Source organism: Microcebus murinus, chromosome 2, assembly GCF_040939455.1.
Source record: "Microcebus murinus isolate Inina chromosome 2, M.murinus_Inina_mat1.0, whole genome shotgun sequence".
NCBI lineage: Eukaryota > Metazoa > Chordata > Mammalia > Primates > Cheirogaleidae > Microcebus > Microcebus murinus.
Window position 1 is genome coordinate 22,662,676 of NC_134105.1, and position 24,269 is coordinate 22,686,944.

General features: G+C 56.4%; 2 protein-coding genes across 3 annotated transcripts in view; one reads left to right on the forward strand and one right to left on the reverse strand.

The window, feature by feature from the left end:
• Positions 1–1,655, forward strand: part of HDAC1 (histone deacetylase 1) — a 33,499-nt gene extending 31,844 nt beyond the window's left edge. Inside the window, exons 12-14 of the mRNA XM_012765405.3 lie at positions 115–267; positions 735–783; positions 1,037–1,655. Coding sequence (XP_012620859.1) covers positions 115–267; positions 735–783; positions 1,037–1,064 — 230 coding nt within the window. The 3' untranslated portion in view covers positions 1,065–1,655. The remainder of the gene's footprint in view (positions 1–114; positions 268–734; positions 784–1,036) is intronic.
• A 208-nt stretch (positions 1,656–1,863) lies between these two features.
• On the reverse strand, positions 1,864–17,161 carry MARCKSL1 (MARCKS like 1). Of its 2 annotated transcripts, XM_075996148.1 has the most exons (4): positions 17,078–17,161; positions 16,266–16,347; positions 3,947–4,136; positions 1,864–3,139 (listed from the first exon to the last, which is right to left on the reverse strand). In XM_075996148.1, the coding sequence occupies exons 3-4, from the start codon at positions 4,031–4,033 to the stop codon at positions 2,624–2,626; spliced, it is 603 nt and encodes a 200-aa protein (XP_075852263.1). In that variant the 5' UTR covers positions 4,034–4,136; positions 16,266–16,347; positions 17,078–17,161; the 3' UTR covers positions 1,864–2,623. The 2 variants fall into 2 exon arrangements, with proteins under 2 accessions (XP_075852263.1, XP_012620862.1); XM_012765408.2 differs by lacking the exon at positions 17,078–17,161 and having other exon boundaries at positions 16,266–16,407.
• Positions 17,162–24,269: the final 7,108 nt, after the last annotated feature.

Here is a 24,269-nt window from a genome sequence, read left to right on the forward strand (position 1 = left end):
TCTCTTGGTCCCTTTCCCTGGGTGTTTCTTGGAGGACACTCAGGGAAAGCAGCAAGCATAGACCATTAGGTAAATGGCCTCCTACTCTCTCCCATACTTTCCCTTGCCTTCCAGTCTGTTCCTCGGACAAACGAATTGCCTGTGAGGAAGAGTTCTCTGACTCGGATGAGGAAGGAGAGGGTGGCCGCAAAAACTCTGCCAACTTCAAAAAAGCCAAGAGAGTCAAAACAGAGGATGAAAAAGAGAAAGATCCAGAAGAGAAGAAAGGTAGCTTTGGGTTGAACCAGGACTTGGGTCTTGAGCCCTGGAGGAGGATGCATCTATGTATGGCACCCCAACTCGGGCCCTGCCAGCTCCTGTTGGGCTCTTCCTTAGCAATTTGGGCCTTTCCGTGGCTCCCAGAAGTGGCAGTCCCACAGAACAACGAAACTCACGTCTATTGGCTGAGTGAGCTGTGGCTCTCACATACCACCCAACCCCTTTTCTCAGCACTTCACCCTTTCCCAGGGGGATGCCTCCGCCTACCGGGTTCTGGCTGTGGCAGGCTGGGAAACCGGTCCAACCTGTCCTTTCAATACAAGGCTCACTGGGAGGACCTGGGATGGGATGGGTTTCTCTTTTGTATGTCCAGTGAGCTGTAGTGTTGGGGAAAGGGTTTCAGGGTAAGTGAAGACCTCATGGTCTTTTCAGAGGTGCTGCCCTTGGCCATCCCTGTACTCTTTCTTATGTTCTAGAAGTCTCAGAAGAGGAGAAAACCAAGGAGGAGAAGCCAGAAGCCAAAGGGTGAGGAAGGAGCTATGTGTTGACCATCTCCCTAGCATTGGAGCACCAGTGCCTTTGTCCCACCACTCTGAGAGGGAAGGCACAGGGACAGCTGGTCCATCTTACAAAGGCCTCTTTCAGGGACCAGTCTGTCTCTGCAGTTCTAGGCAGAGCTAGGAAGCCCCAGCCCCTAGCAGTCACCTGGGCAGCTGGTGTCCTGTGGAAGTCATTGTTTCCACACTTTGCCTCATGCCAGTCTCTGCTCTCTCCACAGGGTCAAGGAGGAGGTCAAGTTGGCCTGAACAGGTCTCTCCAGCTCTGGCTTCTTGCCTAGTAGCCCACCTTTCTCCTCTACTCCCTCAGATTTTATATTTTCTAATTCTCTTTGTATTTATATAAAAACTTATTAAATATAAATATCCCCAGGGCTAGACAGAAACAAAGAAACAAGGGCCCTGAGCCCAGGGCAGCTGTGCTGGGTGAACTCTTCTAGGAGCTGCCTTGCTACCCACCCCTCCCCAGTCTTAATTTCAAACCATAAAGAGTACCAGGTCTGGGTAGAAGGGATACTTTTATGCAGCTGTAAGACAAAATCCTGAAACACCAAGTGCTTGCTTAGTAGTTTTGGAAACATGCCCTTATTGAGCATTCTAGAAGGGGTGGCTGGGTCTTCAAGGATTCCCTGTTCTTTTCTGGCTCCTAAGGTAACATCAGCCATGTTTAGATCGGTTCTGTTCTCACCTTCCCACTGGCCTCAAATGAGCCAAGCAACTCACACTGCCTGCCCTGTCTTCCCCCAGTTCTGCAGGTGGAGGTTGGTAGTCTAGTTTCCTTTTTAAGATACTATTTTCATTTTTGTGAGACTCTTTGTAATAAAATGGTACATTTCTATACCCTCCTGAGCTTCTGTTTCCTAAGTGTCCCTGGGTTGATTTCAGTGCTACTTCCCTGATGTTTTGGTGTCCATGAGTATATGGGCAACCCCCAAAACAAAACAAAATCCATCATCAACTTACCTGTCTTAACCCCTCACTTGAGGTTTAACTAGTTCCCACCAAACTTCTCACCATACCCCCAGAAGACCACTCATTAAAGCACCACTAAAGGGACAACATTTATTCCTTTTCCAAATGTTACAGTAAAACCAGGTGGAAGAGAATGGTTTTAGCAGTTAGGAAAAAAAAGTACAAATCTGGGGTTTGGCCATTAAAAGTTATTTACAACAATGGGAGAAAAAAAGACAACAAGAAGTTGTTTCACATTACAGACCTCCCTCCCCAACCCAAAAGCCTAATACTTGCTTACCAAGTCAAAAAAGAGACACAGTTGATTCACAAGCTGGAGGTTTGAACTTGAGTAAGACATTTATAAAAACCTAGACAGGGGCAGTGTCCTCCCCAGCCCAGGTGCCACTAGGCACAGCACAAGAGACTAAAAACTCAACAGGGGGAAAGGCTGGACACTCAAGGTTTGGGAGTATAAGCACCCCACTTCTGGCTCAGGGATTTGGGGAGTAGGGTAAACAAAACCTACTTGGAAAAGAATTGGGGAAGAAAACCAACAATTGCTTCTGCAGGGGTGGGGCCTGGGAGGGAGGGCCAGGGACAGGAGCATTTCACATCACTAACCTAACTTGGGAAGCTGTAAGGGACCATCTTCGACTGGCCTTAAGAGGATGACCAGATGGCTGCTGGGAGAATCCACAGGAGGGAGAGGAGGAGAGGGGACGTGGCTTGGAGGGGGCAACAGCCCCTTCCTTTCTGGGCACAGGAAGGCAGCCAGGGCACCAGGTCCAGGCAGTGACCTCACAAGGACAGCACAGTTTTTGCAGCTTAGAGATCACCCACCTGCCCCCACCCAGCTACTCATTCTGCTCAGCGCTGGCTGGTGTAGGGCCACTCTCCAGCCCCGAGGGAGTGGACGGCTCTGCAGCCTGGGGCCCTGCCTCTTCTTCTGTGTCTCCTCCCTTGGAGGCAGCACTAGCCTCTGCCCCCTTGGCCTGGGGCTCCTGGCTCTCAGGGGTGGCAGCAGCCTTCCCTTCCTGGGCACTGCCCTCTTCACTGCAGGCACCGATCTCCCCCTGCTCCTGCTCTTCCTCTGTGGGTGAGGAGGCAGAAGAATCACCCCCACCCTCCTTCCGATTTCTCTTGAAGGACAGGCCGCTCAATTTGAAAGGCTTCTTGAAAGAGAATTTCTTCTTCTTCTTGGGGGTCTCCTTGGGGGCGACCTCCCCCTTGGCCTCAGCGCCCTGGCTAGGGGGTGCTGGCTCGATGGCATCGCCTGTGGCCCCGGCTGCCTCATCTGTTCCGTTCACGGGGGGCGATTCCCCTTCACCCTTGGGGGATAAGTCTCCATTACTTTTCACGTGGCCATTCTCCTGCAGGGCAGAGGAGACAGCAATGAGGGCCAGGGCTCATATCCCCCTCCCCCAGCCCGCTTCTGATCCCTTCCAGACAAGGGGGTCCCCGACTTGATTCTACTGCAACCCTGAAGTCTGGCTTAAGCCTCGCCCCTCACAGGCGCGCGGGGACCCAGCGCGCAGAGGCCGCGGCCGGCAGGAGGCGCTGGGGTCCTGTGGCCCCCACCCCCCTCCCCCGGGGCGCGCTCTCTATTCCGCGCGGAACCGCTCTGGATCCGCTGTGCGGCTCCCGGGCAGGCGGGCGAGTCGCGCCAGGCGATATTGGGCGGGAAGCCGCCCTGGGGCGCTGTCTCTCTGCACCTGGACGGCCTATTTTCCCAGCCTCCTGCTTTGTGCAAACGACCCCCCACCCACCCCAGTCTCTCCCCACATTTAGGCTCCCTCTTAAAAAAAACCCTGGGCCACCGAGGTCAGGTCTGCGGGTGGAGAGCCCTCCCCGCTGGGCACCCCGCTCATGGCCCCTGGGCGCCCCCTTGGCGTGGCCCAGCAGCGCCTTTGTTCCCCGCGCAGCACTCGGGGCGGCCTGGGGGCAGCGCCGGGGGCCGGGCCGCGAACAAAGAAGGCGGCGGGGCCCGGCCGGCGCCCCCTCCCCGCCCCTCCCCTTGCTTCGCCCGCGGGGGCTGCGGCGCCGAGAACAAAGGGACCGGGCGGGGGAGGGGGCGCCGCGTGTCCCGGGCCGGACAAAGCGCGCGGCCCCGGCCCAGGGCCCTAGAGGGGCGAGGGGCGAGAGGAGGGGCCGGGGCCGGCCGTGCAGAGCGTACCCACCTGTCCGTTGGCCTTCGCGGGGGAAGCGCCTGCTGCCTCCTCGGCGGTCACGTCGCCCCGGGGAGCCTTGGAGCTCTGGCTGCCCATGGTGGGGGGGTCTGCTGGGGGGCGCCCGGAGCCGCCCCGGGCTCGCGCCGCAGGGGATAGTCGGACAGGGTCGGCCCGGCTGGCGGAGGGGTGGGGCTGGCGCCTGAGGGGGAGGGGTGTCGGGGGGAAACCGAGCTGCACCCCCGCTCCGCGGCCGACCCGCTAGCTACGCCCGCCACCGCTCCGCTCCGCGCCAGAATGCCGCCCGCCGCCCGCCGAGCCGCCTATATATATGCGCCCAGCGCTCGGGGCGGGGCCGGACATTTAAATGAGCGCCCAATCGAGGGGCGGAGGCGGGGTCGGGTCGCAGCCCCCACTTGCGCAGTGGGCGACGCTGGCTGTCTGGTCCCCCCTTCACCCGACTACTGGGGGCCGGGAGGGTCCGGGGTGGGAAGGAGAGAGGCCAGTCCTCCAGCGCGCGGGGCGGGGAGGGGGCGCCTGGAGGAAGGGGCAGCGAGCAGACCTTCCCTCCTTCCCTCCCAGCTCTGGGGTGCGCAGGGGCCCCCCCGCACTGCGCAGGGGCCCCCATCGCCTGGTCCTGCACCCACAGCCCCTGTCTGTCTCTCCCGTGAACTCCTCGAAGGGCTCACATGCCCAGACTCGTCAGACGGCTGGTCCTGAGTTATGCTCCAGAAAATATCATCATAGAAGCCCCAGCCCCGCCACCCCCGCCCGCCTCTGCCACCTCCGCGCTGAGCTGGGCTCTTCCTCTGGACTGTACCCGGTTAGAGGCCCAACCCAAGTCTCCGCCCGCCTGCCCGCCAGCCTGGGGGTCTGACCCGCCTCGGGGTCACTCTAGTCTGACTGGTGAGGCAGGTTCCTCATTCCTCCTCTCAGTCCCTTGGTGGCCAGTCATTCTGAGCCTGGGCAGACAAATTCACCTCCAGCCCCTCCTGCCCTCAGCCTGGACACGTTACAAAGTCCCTCCTGGGGGGTTCTGTGACTTTGGAGGGCATCTCCGTCTCTGTTTGAAAGCTGAGGTCCTTGAGGCTAAGAGGCATTGACATAACCTCACTGACTTGAGTATGCTGCTTCCCCTATCCGCACACAGATCTATCTGCTCCCCTACATCAGGGCTCCCCATACAGGCGACGGACCCCCAGCCGAGGACTCAACTAACCTCAGAACTCCCCAGTTTCTGCTGGGGAGGGATGGGACAGCCCCTTGAGGACAGCTCTCAAGGCTGCCCAGCCCAGCCTCCCACCCTGCCTGAGAGCAAGGGAGGAAACCGAGCTGCACGAGGGGGGGGGAGTGGGGGGGGTGGAATGGATGCCCCGAGGTAGGATGCTGGTGGCCAGAGACTCTCTAGCTTTGGTCCTCTGCCACTTCTGCTGGCCTGGTAGGCTGGTGGGAACCCAGAGTCCTGGCTGCCCCGGATGTGTGTGTCCCGTTGCCTGCCCTCAACCCCCAGGAGGAAAGGGATGGAGTCTGGAAGAAGCAGAGTGTTGCAAAAGCAGGGCTGTGTCCGGTCCAGCTCAGCAAGTCCCTCCCTCCGACCCTCCCTCCTACAAGTAAGGCCTCCTGGGAGGCCTGAGGCTGTGAAGTGTGGAGACACCCAGGACCTGAGAAATTGGGAACTCCCCACAGATCTGACGGCAGAGGAGCTGGGGAGGGCTGAGGTGGTGTCTACATTCTGTATGCTCTCCTATGTCCTCCAAGCCTACGAGCCTACAACCACTCTGAAGCTACCAAATACTCTCAGCTCCACTAACACCCCCCCCCCCATTTTATAGACTGGGACACTGAAATTCAGAAAAGGAAAATGACATGCCCGAGGGCACATAGCAGCTACCAACAGCTAAGAGTGAGAGAGGATTTGGGGAGGTCTGATAAAATGGGCTGGGCAGGTTGGGCTCAGTGGCCCTGGCCTGTAATCCCAACACTTTAAGAGGCAGAAGCAGGATTGCTTGAGCCCAGGAATTCAAGACCAGCCTGGGCAACATAGTGAGACCCTGGTAAAAAAATTTTTTAATTAGCCAGGTATGGTGGTGTGTGCCTGTAGCCCCAGCTACTCTGGAGGCTGAGGCAGGAGGATCGCGAGAGCCCAGGAGTTCTGAGCTGTGATGAGGCCACTGCACTCTAGCCTGGGCAATGGAGCGAGAGAGACCCTGTCTCAAAAAAAAAGGCTGAAGCTGTAAGGAAATCACCCCTGGAAGAATTTCCTCTTGAGATCTGGGGCTGCCTGGTCAGAGTGGAAAGCAAGAGCTAGCTTTGGGACAGGGGAGGCACCATGTCCCCATTGTGTCCCTACAGTGGGGGCAACGTGGCCCCCAGAGAGAGGCACTATGCCCCCTTACAACTTACTAACAGTACAGTGACTCTTCCCTCCGTTGCTACTGAGGGCTGGACGTCGTGACCTGTTCTCTGTCTCCACCACAATGGAGAACCCACAATGCTGCCAGGCGCTGCCCGCACCAGCTGGCAAGGCCCAGATGGAGAATGTATGAGTCCTGGAGGGGTTGGGGTTAGAGGTTAAGAGCAGATCCTAAGGCTCCTGATCCCCAGGCGCTGCCTTGTGGGGTGAAAGGCAAGTCTCCCCAAGGATCCCAGAAGGAGGAGGAGCATCAGGGCCAAAACACCCGGAGTCCCCAGAGCTCCAGAGGGAGCCTGGCCCTCAGGAGAGATCCCCCGTCCCCACCAGGCACCCCAGGAGGCTGCGGAGGGGGCCTGGGAGCCTGTGCCCGCAGCAAGGCCAGGCCCAGCAGAATCTAACTTCTGGAAGAGGGAAGAGGCTTGGGATGGTTGGGGTGGGAGTGGGAGGGGACAGCAGTCCCCACAGCCTCCTCCATCCACACTGTGGCTCCTTCCTCCCCAGCTGCTGCCAACCCAGACAATGTGCCCATTGTTCCGCGTCTCCGGGAGCCTGCATGCAACTGTGTGTGTCTGTTTCTCTCTGTGTGTGATTGTGTATTGCTCTGTGCCTGTGTGAGTGTGACACTTTGTAACTGTGTGACCAGGTATGTCCGTTTGTGGTTGTGAATCTGCATGTTTATTTGGCTGTGTATGCAAGGGTGAGAGACAGCCCGGGTGACTCCTGGTGACTCTGAGACTTTCTGGGTGGGGTGTGTGCCTGTCCTTCCTTGAGACTGTGTTGGTGACTGTGTCTGACTGCGATCGGGTGTGAACTATGAGTGTGTGTGTGGCTGTGTGAGAGAACGTCTGTGAGTGCGTGGATTGAAGCGTGGCTCCTTTGTGTTCGTGTGTCTCCTACGGGGGGCTGTGAGTGCCTCAGTGAGCCACTGAGGCTGGGCTGCTGTAGTCAGAACCTTCGAGGTGTGGGCTTTTGACAGGATGCAGTGATAGGGAAAGGGAGAATGGGAAGGACAGGGTGACTCCGGGATGGACGGAAGAAGGGAGGCTGCAGAGACCAGAGCCCCCCCCAATCTGTCCCAGTTCTCCAGACTCAGACCCTGGCCTGGCCTGATGCTCCAGCAAGGCTCAGACAGCAAGGGATGAATTTCTCAGCAGGAAATCCGGGGCCTCTGGAGAGACACAGGGCAGGGCTGGAGGTGGGGGGAGGGCAGAAGAGTATGATGCCCCATAAAGGAGGTTGGGGGGACATTCTGAGTCCTCTGAGGCTCTGGGACCCCATGGCAAGGATCAGATTAGATGCCAGGTGCAGTGCAAGCGTGCATTATCTAGAGGTGGCAGGATGAGCCTTCCTAGTGGAGGGACCAGCACACGTTAAGGCCTTGAGACAGGAAGTTACATCCGAGAATGGCTAGGTCCTAGGGGACACCCTAGGGATCGGGGACTTGGCACAGCCCCAGGGTCCCCATCTCTTTCTGGGGAGCATCAGCTGGACCCAGAGACCTTAGTTCTAGCCCCAGGTCTGCCTCCTCCTGCAGTCACCATGAGCTGTCCTCTCTCCATGTTGGCCTCAGTTTGCTCATACGTACAGTGAGAGGTTGGGCCCAGTGACTCACGGTCGCAAAGACCAGGGTAAGTGGTGAGTCATGCAGGGCCCTGCCCTCAGGGGCTTCCCATCTAGGAAGGGACAGGCAGTGCCTTAAGTGGAGAGAGAGGAGCGGGACTAGCCGAGAGGCCTGTGGGCCGCCTGGAGGAGGGGGCCTGGGGGAAGGGCTCAGAGCCGCCCGTGGGAGCCGTGAATGGTGTGTAAGGACGGGCATGGGGTGAGAGGCCTCATCTAGGGCAAGGTGTGGGAGATGGGACATAGGATTTGGTACCTGGCTGGGGCAAGGGCAGGGCGGGGACAGGGGAGTGTCCCCTGTCACCCACTTTTCTGCTTGGGGTAGCAGCCAGTGAAGTGGCTCCACTGACTGAGCAGGACATCAGAGGGAAAGAGAACTCGGGAGGAAGTTGCGGCATCTGGCCTTACTGACTGAGGTGCCCAGGGAGCATCTGGGGGACATCCAGGAGGTAGCCTGACGTCTACATGGTTCAGCACACAGACGTTCCATCACATTTCCTGAGCCAAAGGTAAGGGCCAAAGTCTGGCTAGTGACCTTACAGGGACAAGGGCCACAAGGTTTTAAGTCAGGACTGACCCCAGGAAATCTGGGCCCCTGGTCACTGCCAATAAGAGGGGAACTGCAGCCACACGGTGCACGAGGACACCCAGGAAGTACCTAGGCATTGGTGGGGCAGGTGGCAGGAGAGAGCCCAGGAAGGAGCCAGCAGACTGGGAGCAGGAAAACCCCAGAATGTGGCATCGTGGAGGTCCCTGAGCACTAGGGAGAGTTTAAAAAAGGCAGGAAGAACGCACAGTAATAACAATCGTAGCTGCCAGCGCTGATGGGCTCATTGTGTGCTTGTTGTATGCCCGGTGCCAACTGCTTCCCATACATCCCCGCATGACCCGGTGAGATGTGTACCACCATTGTTCCTGTCCCAGAGGAGGAGGACGAAGCCTGGGGAGCGGGAGGAGAGGAGGTCCGGGCCAGCAGAAGGTGGTTTTCAGGGGCTCTAAGGAGCGTGTGGTGCTGGGCTCAGCTGCAGGCGCCCAGAGAGGGTTCTGCTGCTCCGGGCTGAGAGGAGCACCAGGGGTGTGATAAGGACAGGTCGGACAGCTGCAGCACCCGCCCCCCAAGGGCTGGACCCCCCAGAACCAGCGCCTCTCCTCACAGGCCTGCACTTGCGGGGCTCTGGCTTGGTTGTCCGCAGGACCCAGGTCCCTGCCAGTTAGGGTCCTTGAACCTCAGAATGGACACTGGGCTACCTCAGGGGCCCTGCACTGGGACCCGCCATCCAACAGTCACCAAGTCACAAGGACAAGGATTCTCCAATTCCTTTTCAGAATTTTAGGCCACCCAGAACTTTCATTTCTCCCTTCCCCTGTATGTGAGTGTGTGTGCATGTGTGTGTGTGTGCGTGCTGCTTGCATGAGCTGCATGCGGCCCAGCCCCTATCCAACAGAGCTGTCTCTCTGGGGCTCAGCTCCCCCAAAACCTGAGAGGCATTCAATCCCAGCTCACCTGCTTACCTCCCCAGGCTTGATGAGGTCACCAGAAATTCAACCCAGTTTATTTGGGCTGTCCTGAGCCTACCCTCCCCTCGCCCAGCCTCTTCCTAACTTTCAGTTTCTGTTTTAGATCCTGGGTGTCTTTGGGGAAGGAGTGGCCGGAGGAGTGGAATGTGGATTGCGTACAACTTTCCAGCCAAAATCCCCCACTCAGGGGAAGTCCCTTCAAAAGGGAAACTGAACCTCCTCCTGGGCTAGTCCTCAATCCCACCCCTTCCACCGTGCCCAGCCTCCGCCGCTGCCTCTCCCTCCCAGCCTCTTGCCCCAGATCGGGGCCTACACTACCGCTACCTTCTGCTCTGTGTCCCTACACAAGTCCCTTCCCCTTGCTAGCCTCGCTCTGTAGAAAGAGGACACTGGGAGCCACTGGGGTTGCTGTGAGTGTGCGGTGGGTGCTGTGTTGAGGCGGCTGCAGTGGTGAAGAACTGGCTTCGTCACTACGGCATGGCCCCAGGTCCTCTCTGAGCCTCGATGTCCTTGTCTATAAAGTGGGAATGATAACAGTACCCGTTCTATAAGGGTTACTGTGAAATAAATGAGTTCCTACCATCAATGAAAGCCCTTAAAACCAAGCACCCAAGGGCCAGGTGGGTGGCTCCTGCCTGTAATCCCAGCACTTCTGGAGGCTGAGGCGGGAGGATCGCCTGAGCCCAGGAGTTTGAGGCTGCAGTGAGCTATGATTGCACCACTGCACTCCAGCTGGGGCAACAGAGTGAGACGCCGTCTCTAAAAAAAAAAAAAAAAAAAACCGCAAAAAAGCAAGCACTCAAGGTGCAGAGCACACTGGAGGCATTTAAGAATGTTCCCAGGTGATGTCACGTAAAATTCTGGGGCAGAGGGACCTGACAGAAACTTGGTGCTCAGCAGCGTGTCCACTTCCTTCCTTTCTCTTCCTGCCCTGGGGAGAGGAGGTGGAAGGAGGGCTGCCCTGACACGGCCTGGGGCCCTCGTCACCTTTCTTCCGGGGCAGGTGGTGGAAGGACTATCTGGGCTGTTTTAAGGACGCTGAATGTTGGGGGGATTTATTTCACTTCAGTCTATTCCTGAAGTGGTGAGGGACTGTGCTTCTGACCCAGAACCCCGAAGAGTCTCTCCCTTTCCCCTTGCACCCCAGAAGTGTCCCCAGGATCTCCTTTAGTGACTTTCCCAGAGAGACATACTCTGGAGCCCTCTGGACACAAGCCTCATCTGTAAGTCCCCTCCCAGCCCTTCCTTAAATTCTCCTCCCACTTGCTCAGGGAGGTCTTTTATGCCGGGTGACCCTCCCCCAACACTGTTGCCTTGGGGATTAAGTTCCAACACATGCCTTTGGGGGGACATGTTCAAACCATAGCACCCTCCTTGGCCCACTGAGCCTCAGCTCTACTGGCCTTTCAGTTCCCCAGAGTGCTGAGCTTCATCCTACCTCAGGGCCTTTGAACGTGCTGTTCCCACCGCCTGGAATGCCTCTCTACTTGCTGAATTTCTACTCTTCTCTTAAAAGCCAATTCAAACCACTCCTGAGGCGCTTTCTAGATCCCCCGGGAGGAAGGAATGGTTCTTCTCACCATGGACTCCCTACCTCTGGGCTTAGGGCTCGGCTCAGCACCTCCCACACTGTATCTCCTCGGTTGCCTAAGCCGGGAACCTGGGCTGACCCGCCACCCCCCCACCCTGCCCATGTCTCACCTCTGTGACCATCGCCCTGAAGAGGACCCTTCCTTCACCTGGGCTGGATCCTGTCATCAGCTTCTCACTCGTCTCCCTGCCAACCAACCAGCCCTGCCCTTCCAGCCGTTCTCTGCTGTCTCAGGGTCACTTTCCAATAGAGAGTGCTCAGTAGATACTTGGTGACAGACAGAGTAAACGAGGGAAAGGACGGCTGAAGAAGGAATGACAGAAATGAAAAAACCAAACGTGCACTCTTTGGCTTTAAACCTTTCAGCGGCTCCCTGCTGCTCTCAGGACAAGTCTGCGCCTCACATTTAAGGTCTTTACTATCTGACCCCCAGGACGCATGCTGGGCTCTCAGCCACGCCATACCCTTGCTCTCCTTCCTTCCTTCATGCAGGCAGTCCCCCTGCCTGACTGTCCTTCTGTCTTCCCCGCTGCTGTGGTCACCCAGGCCAGTGATGAGGGGGCCTCAACTCATGGGGGAGGGGAGAGCCGGCCCCCACCAGCGTCTCTGGGGCCCGGTGTCTTCACTGTTCTCAGTGCTGGGGTTCAAGTGTGTACCCTTGGAATTCAAGTTTGAGGTGCCTGTTAGAGCCCCCGTGGAGACATCCAACTGCTATTTCATGGATACATGAGCCCAGACTTCGGAGGAGAGGCCCCACATCAAGGGGACAGTTTGGGGGTGATCCCAAATTTGAAGCCACAGGACTCCATGGGCTCCACTAGAAGAACGAGTGGCTTGAGGAGACGGTGCTGGGGCTCCCCAGCATTTACACTGTGGAAGGGGAGCCAGCAGGCGATTCGGCTGAGGCCAGGGAGAAGGAAGTGAACTAGGAGCAGAAGTGTCCTCCAGGCTGAGGGAAGAAGCGGTTTCCAGAGGAATGAGGGATCCACCATGTCAAACGCTGTGATGGGTGGAGAAGACAGAGGGAGAGGAACAGGGAAGATGTTCAGGGGCAGCATTGGCAGGAGTTAGGAAAGGACTAAAGGGTGGACCGGGCGCGGTGGCTCACGCCTGTAATCCTAGCACTCTGAGAGGCCAAGGCGGGCGGATTGCTCGAGGTCAGGAGTTCAAAACCAGCCTGAGCAAGAGCGAGACCCGTCTCTACTATAAATAGAAAGAAATTAATTGGCCAACTAATATATATATAGAAAAAAATTAGCCAGGCATGGTGGCGCATGCCTGTAGTCCCAGTTACTTGGGAGGCTGAGGCAGAAAAATTGCTTGAGCCCAGGAGTTTGAGGTTGCTGTGAGCTAGGCTGACACCATGGCACTCACTCTAGCCTGGGTAACAAAGTGAGACTCTGTCTCAAAAAAAAAAAAAAGGACTAAGGGTGTCGGGAGTGAGTATGCTGCCTGAGGGTCTGGCGGGGGGGGGGGGGGAAGGGGGCTTAGGGGGTGCCAGGCCCCACACAGGGAGCCCAGGGAAGAGTGGCAGGGTGCGCATGGAAATGGACAGGTCAGTTTTGGACAGGTGGAATTGAGGTGCCTTTGGGATGTCATTAGGATCTGGAGAGAAATCTGTTGGAGAGAGAGAGAAAAGATCTCTCTCTCTTTCCTCTCTCCTGTCTCCTCTGTATGTGTGTCTGTGAGATAATCTACATGTCTCTCTGACATCTCGCTCTCCAGCCAGATCTCTGTACAGAACTCAAGCTGCCTCCCTTGGAGGTCACCCTGGATGTCCCATAGGAACCTGTAAGACTCAGACAAACAGGCCCAGAGGACAGAGTTGGAGGCAAGAAGCCCAGAAAAGAGTCAATTAGACTGATCCAGACAAAGGCAATGGTGGCCTGAACTAGCTGAGGGGCAAGGGCAGAGGGGGAGAGGATGAAGTCTGGAGACATTCCGGGAGAGAGAGCCCCAGAGATGGGAGATGGGGCGAGAGGAGGGCCAGGGATGGCTCTGGGAGTCTGCTGTTCCTGAGACTGGTGTGGGGCTGCCCTGTAGTTACCTGTTTAGGTGACTCAGAGCCCTGCAAAGGGCAGGGAATGGGTCAGAGAGGGACTTGCCTGGGTGGGGGAGGGGCTCCTATTGAGCACTGAGCGGGTGAGTCAGGGTAGCAGCCCAAGGGAGGCTTGGGTAGGATCACTCCTGGCCTCAGCCTGGGACAGGACCTAGGAGCATGTGTGAAAGGGAGTTCAGGGACAGATGCCCTGAGGCCTCGGGCCCTGGACTGGACACCACTCATTGGACTGAGTCCCTCCCCTGCTTTAAACCTCTTCATGGCACCCTACTTCCGCCTAGATCACCCCTTGTCTTGGTCTTCAAGGTCTTTGAGGCTCTGGCCTCAGCCAGCCTCACTTTAGGCAGAGCCCACTGGCTGCCAGTCTCACAGTCCCCACGGTGGGAGGGCCACCTCAGCCTGCAAGTCCCCAAACCCTTCTCCATGATGCTCTCTCTGCCTGGAATGTTGCTCCCCCGGCCTGCCTGCTCACCTGCCAAGGTCCAGCTCAGGGACCCATCCCAAAGTCCTTCCCAACCCACCAGAGGACCTACTCTGCCCCAAACTAATGTCACCCTCCTGTGACACTGTACTCAGCTGGAGTATGTCTCTGCCTTTCTCTTTCTGTGGCACTGTTCCATCCAGTCTGCTCTGCTGGGGGCTCCGGGGTGGGTGTGGTGGGAAGGTCATGGGGTGACAGCAGGTACCCTCCCAGCCCTGCAGGTTCAGTCAACTCTGTGCGTGTGGACCGGGAGAACTGAGACCATCCCCCCAAAGCAGAGAGAGTTAGAAAAGCTATTTTATTGCGGGTGTGAAAGGTAGAAACAGAGACCACAGGAGGGAGGGCAAAGGTGGAAAATCTTCACCCCCAGAGAGGGGACACTGGGTCCGCTGTGCTTCCAGGCCATCTTCCTGCTCACCCCCAGCTTGGCACAATCTGGCCTCAGAATCGTCTCGTGGTGAGCTGGAGCCTGTCTCCCCAAATCCCTGGAAGACACATCTGTGTCACTCTCTGGATCCCCAGGGCATAGGGAGCACAGCGGAAAGCACGCGGCCCCGCCCTGAACTAGCTGGTGTCTCTAGACAAGTCACATAACGGCGGAGCCTCAGTCTCCTCACCTGAGGACAACGGGAATAATGACGGTGCCCACCTCACAGGGCTGTGATGGCTCAAAGAAGGAAACACATGCAAAGTTTTGGCTCAGTACCCAGCAGTGAGTAAGTGTGCAATAAACAGTGGTCGTTATTCTTACTATTTTACCAAGAGACCTGGGTTCTGGTCCCAGCTCTGCCACTGTTTTCCTCTCTGGGCTTGGCTGAGTTTCTGTCTATAAAAAGGGGTGTTGAAGGATTAAATGAGATAACGGATGCCACAGAGGCTTCTGAGATGAGTTATTGTCTCTGCCCTTTGAAGTTCACCTCCCTGGGGCTGCAGGGTGTCGTCATCCCCACTCTGTCTTTACTGGGCTGTCTGTCCAGGCAGGGCCAGCCCATCTCCTCCCCTCTGCTCATGAGGCAGAAAGAGAGGAAAGGGCTGGGGTTGCCCCAGCAGGGCCTGTGGTTAGACAGGACCAAGGACTTCCTTCCGGACTGCAGGATGCTACCCTGGGAAGGAACCAGAGGTCATGGGACTGATGCCGGTGGGGGGAGGGGCTCCCTTCAGGGCAATGGCCAGGCCCAGCTGGTTAGGCCAGAGCAGGCCAACAGGGTGAATCAGCCCGGGGCAGTGACCTCACTTCCAGAGACCCTGAAAGGGCCCTGTTTAAACCCTCCCCAGGGCTCCCAAGATCACAGAGACAACAGACAAAACAGAGACACAGCAACACGGAATCTGCAGGCCAGAGGCCAGAGGCAAGGGATCGGCCAGTTAGACCTATGCAGTTCCCTCCACCCAGAACACTCTTCCCAGGGACTGGAAGTGGCTGACCATCCTTCTTAGCCCGGTTTGGGACTCACCTCCTCAGAGGGACCTCCTGACAACCCGTGTGTCCATTCAACATTTACTGCACCTCAATGAGGTGTCAGGCACTGCTCTAGAGCCAAAGTTCCCGCCCATCCATGTTCTTTGCAAGCACAACACACTGTTTATCTCTGACTCCGTTTTGTTTTGTTTTTTTGAGACAGAGTCTCACTTTGTTGCCTAGGCTAGAGTGAGTGCCATGGCGTCAGCCTAGCTCACAGCAACCTCAAACTCCTGGGCTCAAGCGATCCTCCTGCCTCAGCCTCCCGAGTAGCTGGGACTACAGGCATGTGCCACCATGCCCGGCTAATTTTTTCTATATATATTATTTGGCCAATTAATTTATTTCTATTTATAGTAGAGACGGGGTCTCGCTCTTGCTCAGGCTGGTTTTGAACTCCTGACCTCGAGCAATCTGCCCGCCTCGGCCTCCCAGAGAGCTAGGGTTACTCTGACTACTTTTTATGGCCTGTCTCCCACCCAGAAGTGAGCTCCATGAGGACAGGGACCTCAACTGTCGGTATCACCAGTGTGAACTCAGTGATTCACTCCGTATAAACCTGGCACAAACCACTCAAATAGGCCCTTGACAAATATCTGTTGACTAAAATAAATGGACAAAGCCATCAGGGGCAGAAGGACACACGAGAAGCAGAGCGATGCCCCGAGCTGGACACAGACCTTCAGAGACGAAGACACAGACACACACAACGAGCGCCAGGCCGGTGCCCCAGCTGACCGGAGCCTGCCTTCCTTCGCCTCTCAGTCTGGCCTCTAGGCCGGCCGGAGTGTCCCTTGCCGGGCAGGCCCGGCTGGAGCCAAGGGCACCGCCTGGCCTGGTCCCCGGGCGCTGAGCTGGGTTGTTGGCGGAGCCCTGTCCGGGGCCTGTCTGCTTTACTTTGTGTGGGTGTCTTCTGATGAACAGAAATGTCAATGTAGTCAAACCTGTCGACCTTTTTTAAAATAATATGTTTGTAGCGGTCTGAAAAGGGCAGGGAAGAACCACCCCGGGGAGCCCCTCGCCCGGCCCGCGGGGCCCCTTAGGCTGTGGCTCGCCCGCGCCGGGCGCTGGAGCCTCGAGGGCCGCGGCCTTGGCGGGGCGACCTCGTGCTCGGGCCGCGCCCTTCCCCCGCGCGGCGGGGCGACCTCGTGCTCGGGCCGCGCCCTTCCCCCGCCCGCCGGCCCGCCCCTCACCGCTGTCACGGCGCAGGGGACTAGGTGTCTCTTCCTTTCGCCCAGGAATTCGTAGTCAACATTCTGCCACCGGTGCTTCCAGCTGGAGGGAGGGAAACCTAGGCAACCCGGGTGGGGCAAGGGTCCCCTCCCTCGGGTCTGCGCCCCCGCCCCGCCCCGTCCCCGTCCCCGCCCCCGCCCCCGCCCCCGCTCCCGCTCCCGCGCGCCGCCGGCCGGCCCCGCCCTCCCGCCGTTCCGCCCTCCTCCCGCCCGGCCCCGCCCCGCCCCGCCCCGCCCCCGCCGGGAGCCGCCCCAGGCCCCGCCCGGCCGGCGGCGCGCTCACGTGAGGCGCGGGCGCGCGCCGTCGCAGCCGGGCCAGCGCGCGGAGGGCGCGTCTGCCAGGCCGGTGGCGCCCGGCAGTGGCAGCAGGTTGCGCGCCGGCCAGCGCCAGGCGGAGCCCGCGGGGTGGCGGCGCTGCGGGCTCAGCCAGTAGTCGCGCAGGCTGCGGCGGGCGGCGGGCGGCGGGCTCCGGCAAGGCCGGCCCCGACTGCCCCAGAAACACAACTCCTGGTCCAGGCGGTGCAGGGTCGTGGCCCGGGGCCGCCCGCGGGGAGTTGCGCGGCGGTCACCGCGGGAGGGCACGGCCAGCTCGGAGGAGGGGCAGCCTCGGGTCGGACGAGGCGGGGCGCGGGCCAGGGTCACTCTTGGTCGATTTAGGGTGGGGGGGATTGGGGGCCCCCACCAGAACCTTCCCAAGGACCTGGGCGCATCCTCCCCCTGCTGCCAGACCGGGATCCTTTACCCCGCCGGCGCCCTCCCGTGGGCCCCCTCACCGGGACAGAAGAAAATTGACTACAAAGTGGGCAGTCTCCGTGAATAGCATGGTGTCCAGCCCGCCTGGCCCGGCTTCGGCCTCTTTAATACCTGCCTGGGCGTGGAGGAGGAGGCCTGAAAACCCATAGTCCCCCCGGGCCCTGTTGTTTTTAGCAGGAAGCGTCAGCTGGCAGAGGGGGGTGGGGCAGAGCTGGTCTCTCCCGCAAGGTCTAGTCCGTGGTCTGCCCTCAGCAGCCGGTTAATGGGAGGGGGCTCGCCACCAGATCTCCAAGTTCCCCAGAAACACTCCCCCCAACCCCCTCAGGACAGAAGGGCAAGGACAAGCAGAGGCAGTAAGAAGAGGCTTCCAGGGAGGAAGGTGAGCTCCCCACTGCAGAAGCCCTTCCCAGCCCACTCGGGCCTCCAGACCCCCATGGTGGTCCTCAGGCAGAACTAACACCCAAAGGGCCTCCCTTCTCCCAGGCTTAGGAGCACCCCCACCTGTTCCCCATGGCATTTATTAATGCCTTTCCCCCTGATTCTGTGCACTTTTAAATAGCTCCTCAGCCAACTCTAGTTCAGGAGTTCTGATCTGGAGGCCATGGATGATCTGCTGGGCTCCAGGGTCCCCTAAATTGTCTGCAAAGTTCTGATATCCCCCAAAAAGTTAAAAGTCCTCGATCAGGGAAAATTCCTTTTGCATAAGTGGAAACTGAGATTCGGAGAGGGGCAGAGAAAAACCAAAAGTAAATCCCAGGCTTCCTACAACTCTGCCTGTCCCTACAAAGCTTGAGACAACCCTTCTGTGCCCTTGTCCTGCTCAGAGCGGGGGCTTCGGGGCTCGGAGCTTGGAGTTCAGGCTGGCCCCTGCTCCCTGACCCCCTAGGGATCCTGAGGAACGTGCTGGCCCAGCTCCCCTTCCCACACTGCCAGTTTGGGTTATTTCTCCCCCCAGTGACTCACACTGGCTGTTGGGGAGAGAGGGCAGCTGTTCTGAGCCCCCAGAGCCCAGTGCAGGCCCTAACTTGCCCCCCTGTTGTGCAGCCATATTTGGGGATCTAGTCTCTTTTCTGTCCTTGGGGAACGTCCCTCCTCTAATCCTTTTCTCTTTTCCCTGTGTTCAACCTCTCCCTCCCTGACAGCTCCTTCCCATTAGCAAACAAAGGAGCTCTAGTCTTTCCTATCTTTGAAAAAAAATATCTTTCCTATCCTTGAAAAAAAGAAGGCCCTCCCTCAACTCCTCTTTGCAGCCAACATTCTTGGAAGAGTTGTGTACACGCGTTGTTTCCACTTCCTCACTCAACCCCTGCAATCTGGCTTCCTCCCCACCATCCCACAGGAACAGCTCGCCAAGGTCACCACTGACCTCCTTGTTGCTAAATGCAAGGGATACTTTCTAGTCTTTATCTGACTTGACCCCTTAGCAGTGCTGACTTTGACACAGTCGGATACCTCCTCCTGTTTAAGATACTTTAGGCCCTTGTTTTTCTGGACACTGTGCACTCTTGATTTTCTTGCTATCTTACTGGTTGCTGCTGCAGCAAATTTCTCATGCCTTGCTCACTGCCTAATAAAGATTGTTCCTAGGCCCTCCGCAGTCTGTCCCAGGGGAGTCTGGGACACCTGCAGTGTCCAGCTTGTCAGTGACTCACTTCTCTGAGCCTAGTGCTCCCTCCCACCCCACACTTGCCTCCTGGGTCACTTCCCGCTGGATGTCCCAGCTCACAGGAAACGTGTCCCAAACCTGCCTGTCCTGAACCTACCCTCTCTCCCTTGTCCCCCAGCTCGGCCATTTCCCAGTTGCCTGAACTCAAAATCTGGGCTTGGTTCTAGACTCTACCCTCAATCTCCCTTTTCATATTCAAGCAGCTATGAAATCGTGTTCTCTAGGACATACCTAAAATCCCACTGTTTCTCTCCATTTCCATCACCAACACCTGATCCGAGGCCCATGACCTTTCACCTGGAGGCTGCAGCAGCCTCCTGACTTGTCTCCCTGCTGCCACTCTCGATTCCCTACCTGGTCTGTCCCCACAGCTGGAGTTGTCTTTCCAAAACATGAGCATTAGGCCTGGCAACGTGGCTCACACCTGTAATCTTAGCACTTTGGGAGGCCAAGACAGAAGGATTGCTTTAAGCCAGGAGTTCAAGACCAGCCTGAGCAACATAGTGAGACCCTGTCTCTACATAAAAGAGAAAAATTAGCTGGGCTCGGTGTGCCCACCTGTAGTCCCATTTACTTGGGAGGCTGAGCTCAGGAGTTGGAGGTTGCAGTGAGCTATGACGACACCACTGCACTCCAGCCTGAGCAACAAAACAAAACCCTGTCTCAAAAAAAAAACAACTGAAACAAGAACAAATCCAAAAAACATGAGCACATCTACCTGCACAGTGTCTTCAGCACCAACTTCACTCACGGCACATACTAGTCCCAGAGCTGGGGACATTTCCCACCCCACATCTTTGCCTGGGTAACTGCTTCTATCCTTCACTTGAAGCATCAGTTCCTATGAGAGCCATCCCCGACCCCTTGGCCAGGCAGGTGGCTCTGCTATTCCTTTTCCTCAAAGTACCAGGGCCTCCCCTCTGTGGACTTAGTAAGCAGCCATTCACTAGCTAGTCTAACTGAGGACTCCTAAGCCCTCACATTCTAGGCCCTGGGGATGTCGGGGTGAGCATGGCCCACCCTCTGCCGTCAGTGAATCTGTAGTGTAATGGGGAAGCGAGGCATGTAACATGGGTAAAGGAGTAGATATGTACACAGAAGGCAGCATAGTGGTACCCACAGGTGCTGTGGGAGGGGTGGAGGGTGATCAGGGTGGAGACCTGAAGGGCCACTGGGGTTGGGAGGAAGAGGCAGAAGGAACAGTGCGATTCATGGTTTCAAAAATCTTTTGTCGGCCGGGCGCTGTGGCTCACGCCTGTAATCCTAGCTCTTGGGAGGCCGAGGCGGGCGGATTGCTCAAGGTCAGGAGTTCAAAACCAGCCTGAGCAAGAGCGAGACCCCGTCTCTACTATAAATAGAAAGAAATTAATTGGCCAACTGATATATATATAAAAAATTAGCCGGGCATGGTGGCGCATGCCTGTAGTCCCAGCTACCCGGGAGGCTGAGGCAGAAGGATCACTCGAGCCCAGGAGTTTGAGGTTGCTGTGAGCTAGGACGCCACGGCACTCACTCTAGCCTGGGCAACAAAGCGAGACTCTGTCTCAAAAAAAAAAAAAAAAAAAAAAAATCTTTTGTCAGGCCAGGTGTGGTGCCTCACGCCTGTAATCCTAGCACTCTGGGAGGCCGAGGCGGGAGGATCGCTCAAGGTCAGGAGTTCCAAACTAGCCTGAGTAAGAGCGAGATCCTGTCTCTACTGAAAATAGAAAGAAATTAATTGGCCAACTAAAAATATAAAGAAAAAATTAGCCGGGCATGGTGGTGCATGCCTGTAGTCCCAGCTACTCGGAAGGCTGAGGTGGTAGGATTGCTTGAGCCCAGGAGTTTGAGGTTGCTGTGAGCTAAGCTAACACCACGGCACTCTAGCCCAGGCAACAGAAGTGAAACTGTCTCAAAAAAAAAAAATCTTTTGTGAGGAGCTGAGAGATGTCCAGTGTGGCTGGACAGGTGATGTGAGGAAGTCATTAATAAGATTTAGTTTTTATTTTTATTGTTATTGTTGAGTTGGGGGTCTCACTGTGTTGCCCAGCTTGCCTTGATCTCCTGGCCTCAAGCAATCCTCTATCCTTGGCCTTCCAAAGAGCTGAGATTACAGGCATGAGCCACTGTGCCCAGCATTGAGATTTAAGTAGGAAAGTGACAGAGCTGGGTTTGTGGTCTTTATTTATTTATTTTTTTGGAGACAGAGTCTCACTTTGTTGCCCAGGCTAGAGTGAGTGCCGTGGCATCAGCCTAGCTCACAGCAACCTCAATCTCCTGGCTCAAGTGATCCTCCTGCCTCAGCCTCCAAAGTAGCTGGGACTACAGGCATGCACCACCATGCCTGGCTAATTTTTATATATATATATTTTTAGTTGGTCAATTTATTTCTTTCTATTTTTAGTAGAGACAGGGTCTTGCTCAGGCTGGTTTCGAACTCCTGACCTCGAGCAATCCGCCCGCCTCAGCTTCCCAGAGGGCTAGGATTACAGGCGTGAGCCACCACGCCCAGCTGGTTTGTGGTCTTTATAAAATAATTCTGTTTGGAGGAATCAAGCGAGGAAGGAGGCAGGGGCTGCTGGGGTTTTTCAGGTGAGTAGTGATGGGGACCTGACTCAGGGTGGTGGCAATGGATTTGGGGTAGGATGAACTGTGGTTCCCTGGGAGGGATTAGGGATGACTTTGGTCCTCCTACCCCAAGGGCGGGTGGGGAGAAGGTAGTGGGAGCTGGGCCACCCATACCTTAGTAGCATTCAGCCCCTGTTCTACCTGCTGTGGTCCCTCATCCATCCTCTTTCTTAGAGGAGCAGATGGAGGCCCAAGACGCAGAGGCTGCTAAGAAGGCCTAGGACAAGGCAGAAGGGAGAGAAAGGGGAAGTCAGGCCACAGTCCAGGGAAAGTGGAATCTGGGGTTTCCTCAGAGCCTGGAAATTCCACTGTCTCTGGCTCTGTCCTGAGATCCCCAAATCCTGAGATTCTCAAACTCTGGGGCCCAGTCCTTGTAAGTCCCAGGGGCCCTCTAGGGGCTATGAGTCTATATCTGAAGGGCCACAGTCCCCTGACAAGTCCCAAAGTGGTAAGTGGGACACTTGGCAGTCTTCCGTGAGCCAATCCCAGTGCCGTCCCGTGTGGTCCCGTGTAATCCTCACGTACTAAGGCACAGAGCTTATCCATCCTCAGTGCACCTGTGAGACCTGAAGGGGTTAAGGACCTTGCTCAAATTCACACAGCTAGGATGCGGCAGAGTGAGGATTTGAACCAAGGTTTGACTGACATCAGAGTCTGCGCTTTTAGCTCCTGTGCTATATTAAGCCTTGACGACCCTCTGGCTGATTGGCTCAGGAAGGGGAGGAGGCTTTGTGGGGGATCTGCGTGTGGTTGGGGTGGCTGTCCCCCTCTCACATCAAGCAATGCGAAAGGGTAGAGCTGACGTCAATTATTGCCATGGTGATACAGCAACCCTTTCTCTGCCGTCTCCATGGTAACCTGGGGGGTCCATCTGTACTTCGCCCCCTCCTTCTAAAAGGGGGTCCCTTAGGGAGGGGCTGGCTAATAAGGTGTCTGAGAAAGAAGTCAGGGAAGACGATGATTAGAGCATCTCCCTTTGCCTGGCCCTTCCCATTCCTCAGGCCCAGAGAGGAAGGCTGGGACCTGGGGGTCCTGCATTGAGGACTGGGGACAGCTTTGCCTTCTACGGTGATGGAGGCAGCTCTTTATTTCCCACCTAAGGATTCCCCTGGAAATACCCTGCCCTGCCAAGTTCTTAGGTTCCTGAGCAGAATTGCCAGGAAGTTGGCAGAGAGAGGCAAGGGGCTTTCCCCATTTTTCCAGCCTCCTCTGGGGCTGGATATCACCCCGCCCCTGGGGACAGTCTGGCTCTCTGGCTCTCTGCTGCCCCTTGAAGCCAAAGGTAGGAGAGGCAGCAGTAGCAGCCTCTCTTGTTTATCAAGTGCTAGCTTAGCCAGGGATTCCTGCCTGGTGCTGTACCTGCAAGGCTTACTGAAACCTTCTGGCAGGTGTCATTAACCCCATTTTACAGATCTGGATATGGAGGCTCAGAGAGGCTAACTAGCTTATTGCACAGTTAGGAAACAGTAGAATCAGGACTAGAATTTAGGCCAGTGGCTTTTCCAGTGGGAAAGAGGAAGAAGAAACAGAGAACAAGATGGAAGAGAATAGAAATAGGAGAGGGAAGGGACCCAGGTAGGGGCCTGTCATATTCCCTGTTGCCTACAGAGCAAAATTCACTCCTTAGTCTGGCACTTGAGGGTTTCCTTGATCCAGCTTCTATTCTGCTAACCCATCCCTGGATCCCCTGCAGTCTGAGCTCTGCAAGGGTAAGGGATCTGTCACATTCAGGACTGGATTCTCGTGGCCCATGTAAGTGTTGGTGAAAATTGATTAAACGTGGGCTGGGCGAGGTGGCTAACACCTGTAATCCTAGCACTCTGGGAGGCTGAGGCAGGAGGATTCCTTGAGGTCAAGAGTTCGAGACCAGCCTCAGCAAGAGACCCCTGTCTCTACTAAAAATAGAAAATTAATCTCTACTAAAAAAGAAAAATTAGGCCGGGCGCAGTGGCTCACGTCTGTAATCCTAGCACTCCGGGAGGCCGAGGTGGGCAGATAGCTCAAGGTCAGGAGTGTGAGACCCCGGCTCCACTAAGAATAGAAATTAATTGGCCGACTAAAAATATATAGAAAAAATTAGCCAGGCGTGGTGGTACATGCCTGTAGTCCCAGTTACTCAGGAGGCTGAGGCAGAAAGATTGTTTGAGCCCAGGAATTTGAGGTTGCTATGAGCTAGGCTGACACCACGGCACTCTAGCCCAGGCAACACAGTGAGACTCTGTCTCAAAAAAAAAAAAAAAAAAAAAGCTGGACGCTGTGGCATGTGCCTGTGTCCTAGCTATTCGGGAGGCTGAGGCAGGATGATTGCTTGAGCCCAGGAGTTTGAGGTTGGTTTGAGCTATGATGATACCACTGCACTCTAGCCTAGGCAACAGAGGGAGACTCTATCTTAAAGAAAAAAGAAGAGGCCAGGTGTGGTGGCTCACACCTGTAATCCTAGCACTCTGGGAGGCTGAGGCGGGAGGATCGCTCGAGATCAGGAGTTCGAGACCAGCCTGAGTAAGAGCGAAATCCCATCTCTACTGAAAATAGAAAGAAATTAATTGGCCAACTAAAAATATATAGAAAAAATTATTAGGGCATGGTGGTGCATGCCCATAGTCCCAGCTACTCAGGAGGCTGAGGCAGAAGGATCGCTTGAGCCCAGGAGTTTGAGGTTGCTGTAAGCTAGGCTGACACCATGGCACTCTAGCAGGGGCAACAGAGTGAGACTCTGTCTCAAAAAGAAAAAAGAAAGAAAATTTATTAAACATAATGAGGTGTGTGCTAGCATCACCTAACGTCTGGGGGACCCTAGGCAAGTCTCTTAAGGTTGCCCAGGCTAGAGTGAGTGCCGTGGCATCAGCCTAACTCACAGCAACCTCAAACTCCTGGGCTCAAGCAATTCTACTGCCTCAGCCTCCTGAGTAGCTGGGACTACAGGCATGCACCACCATGCC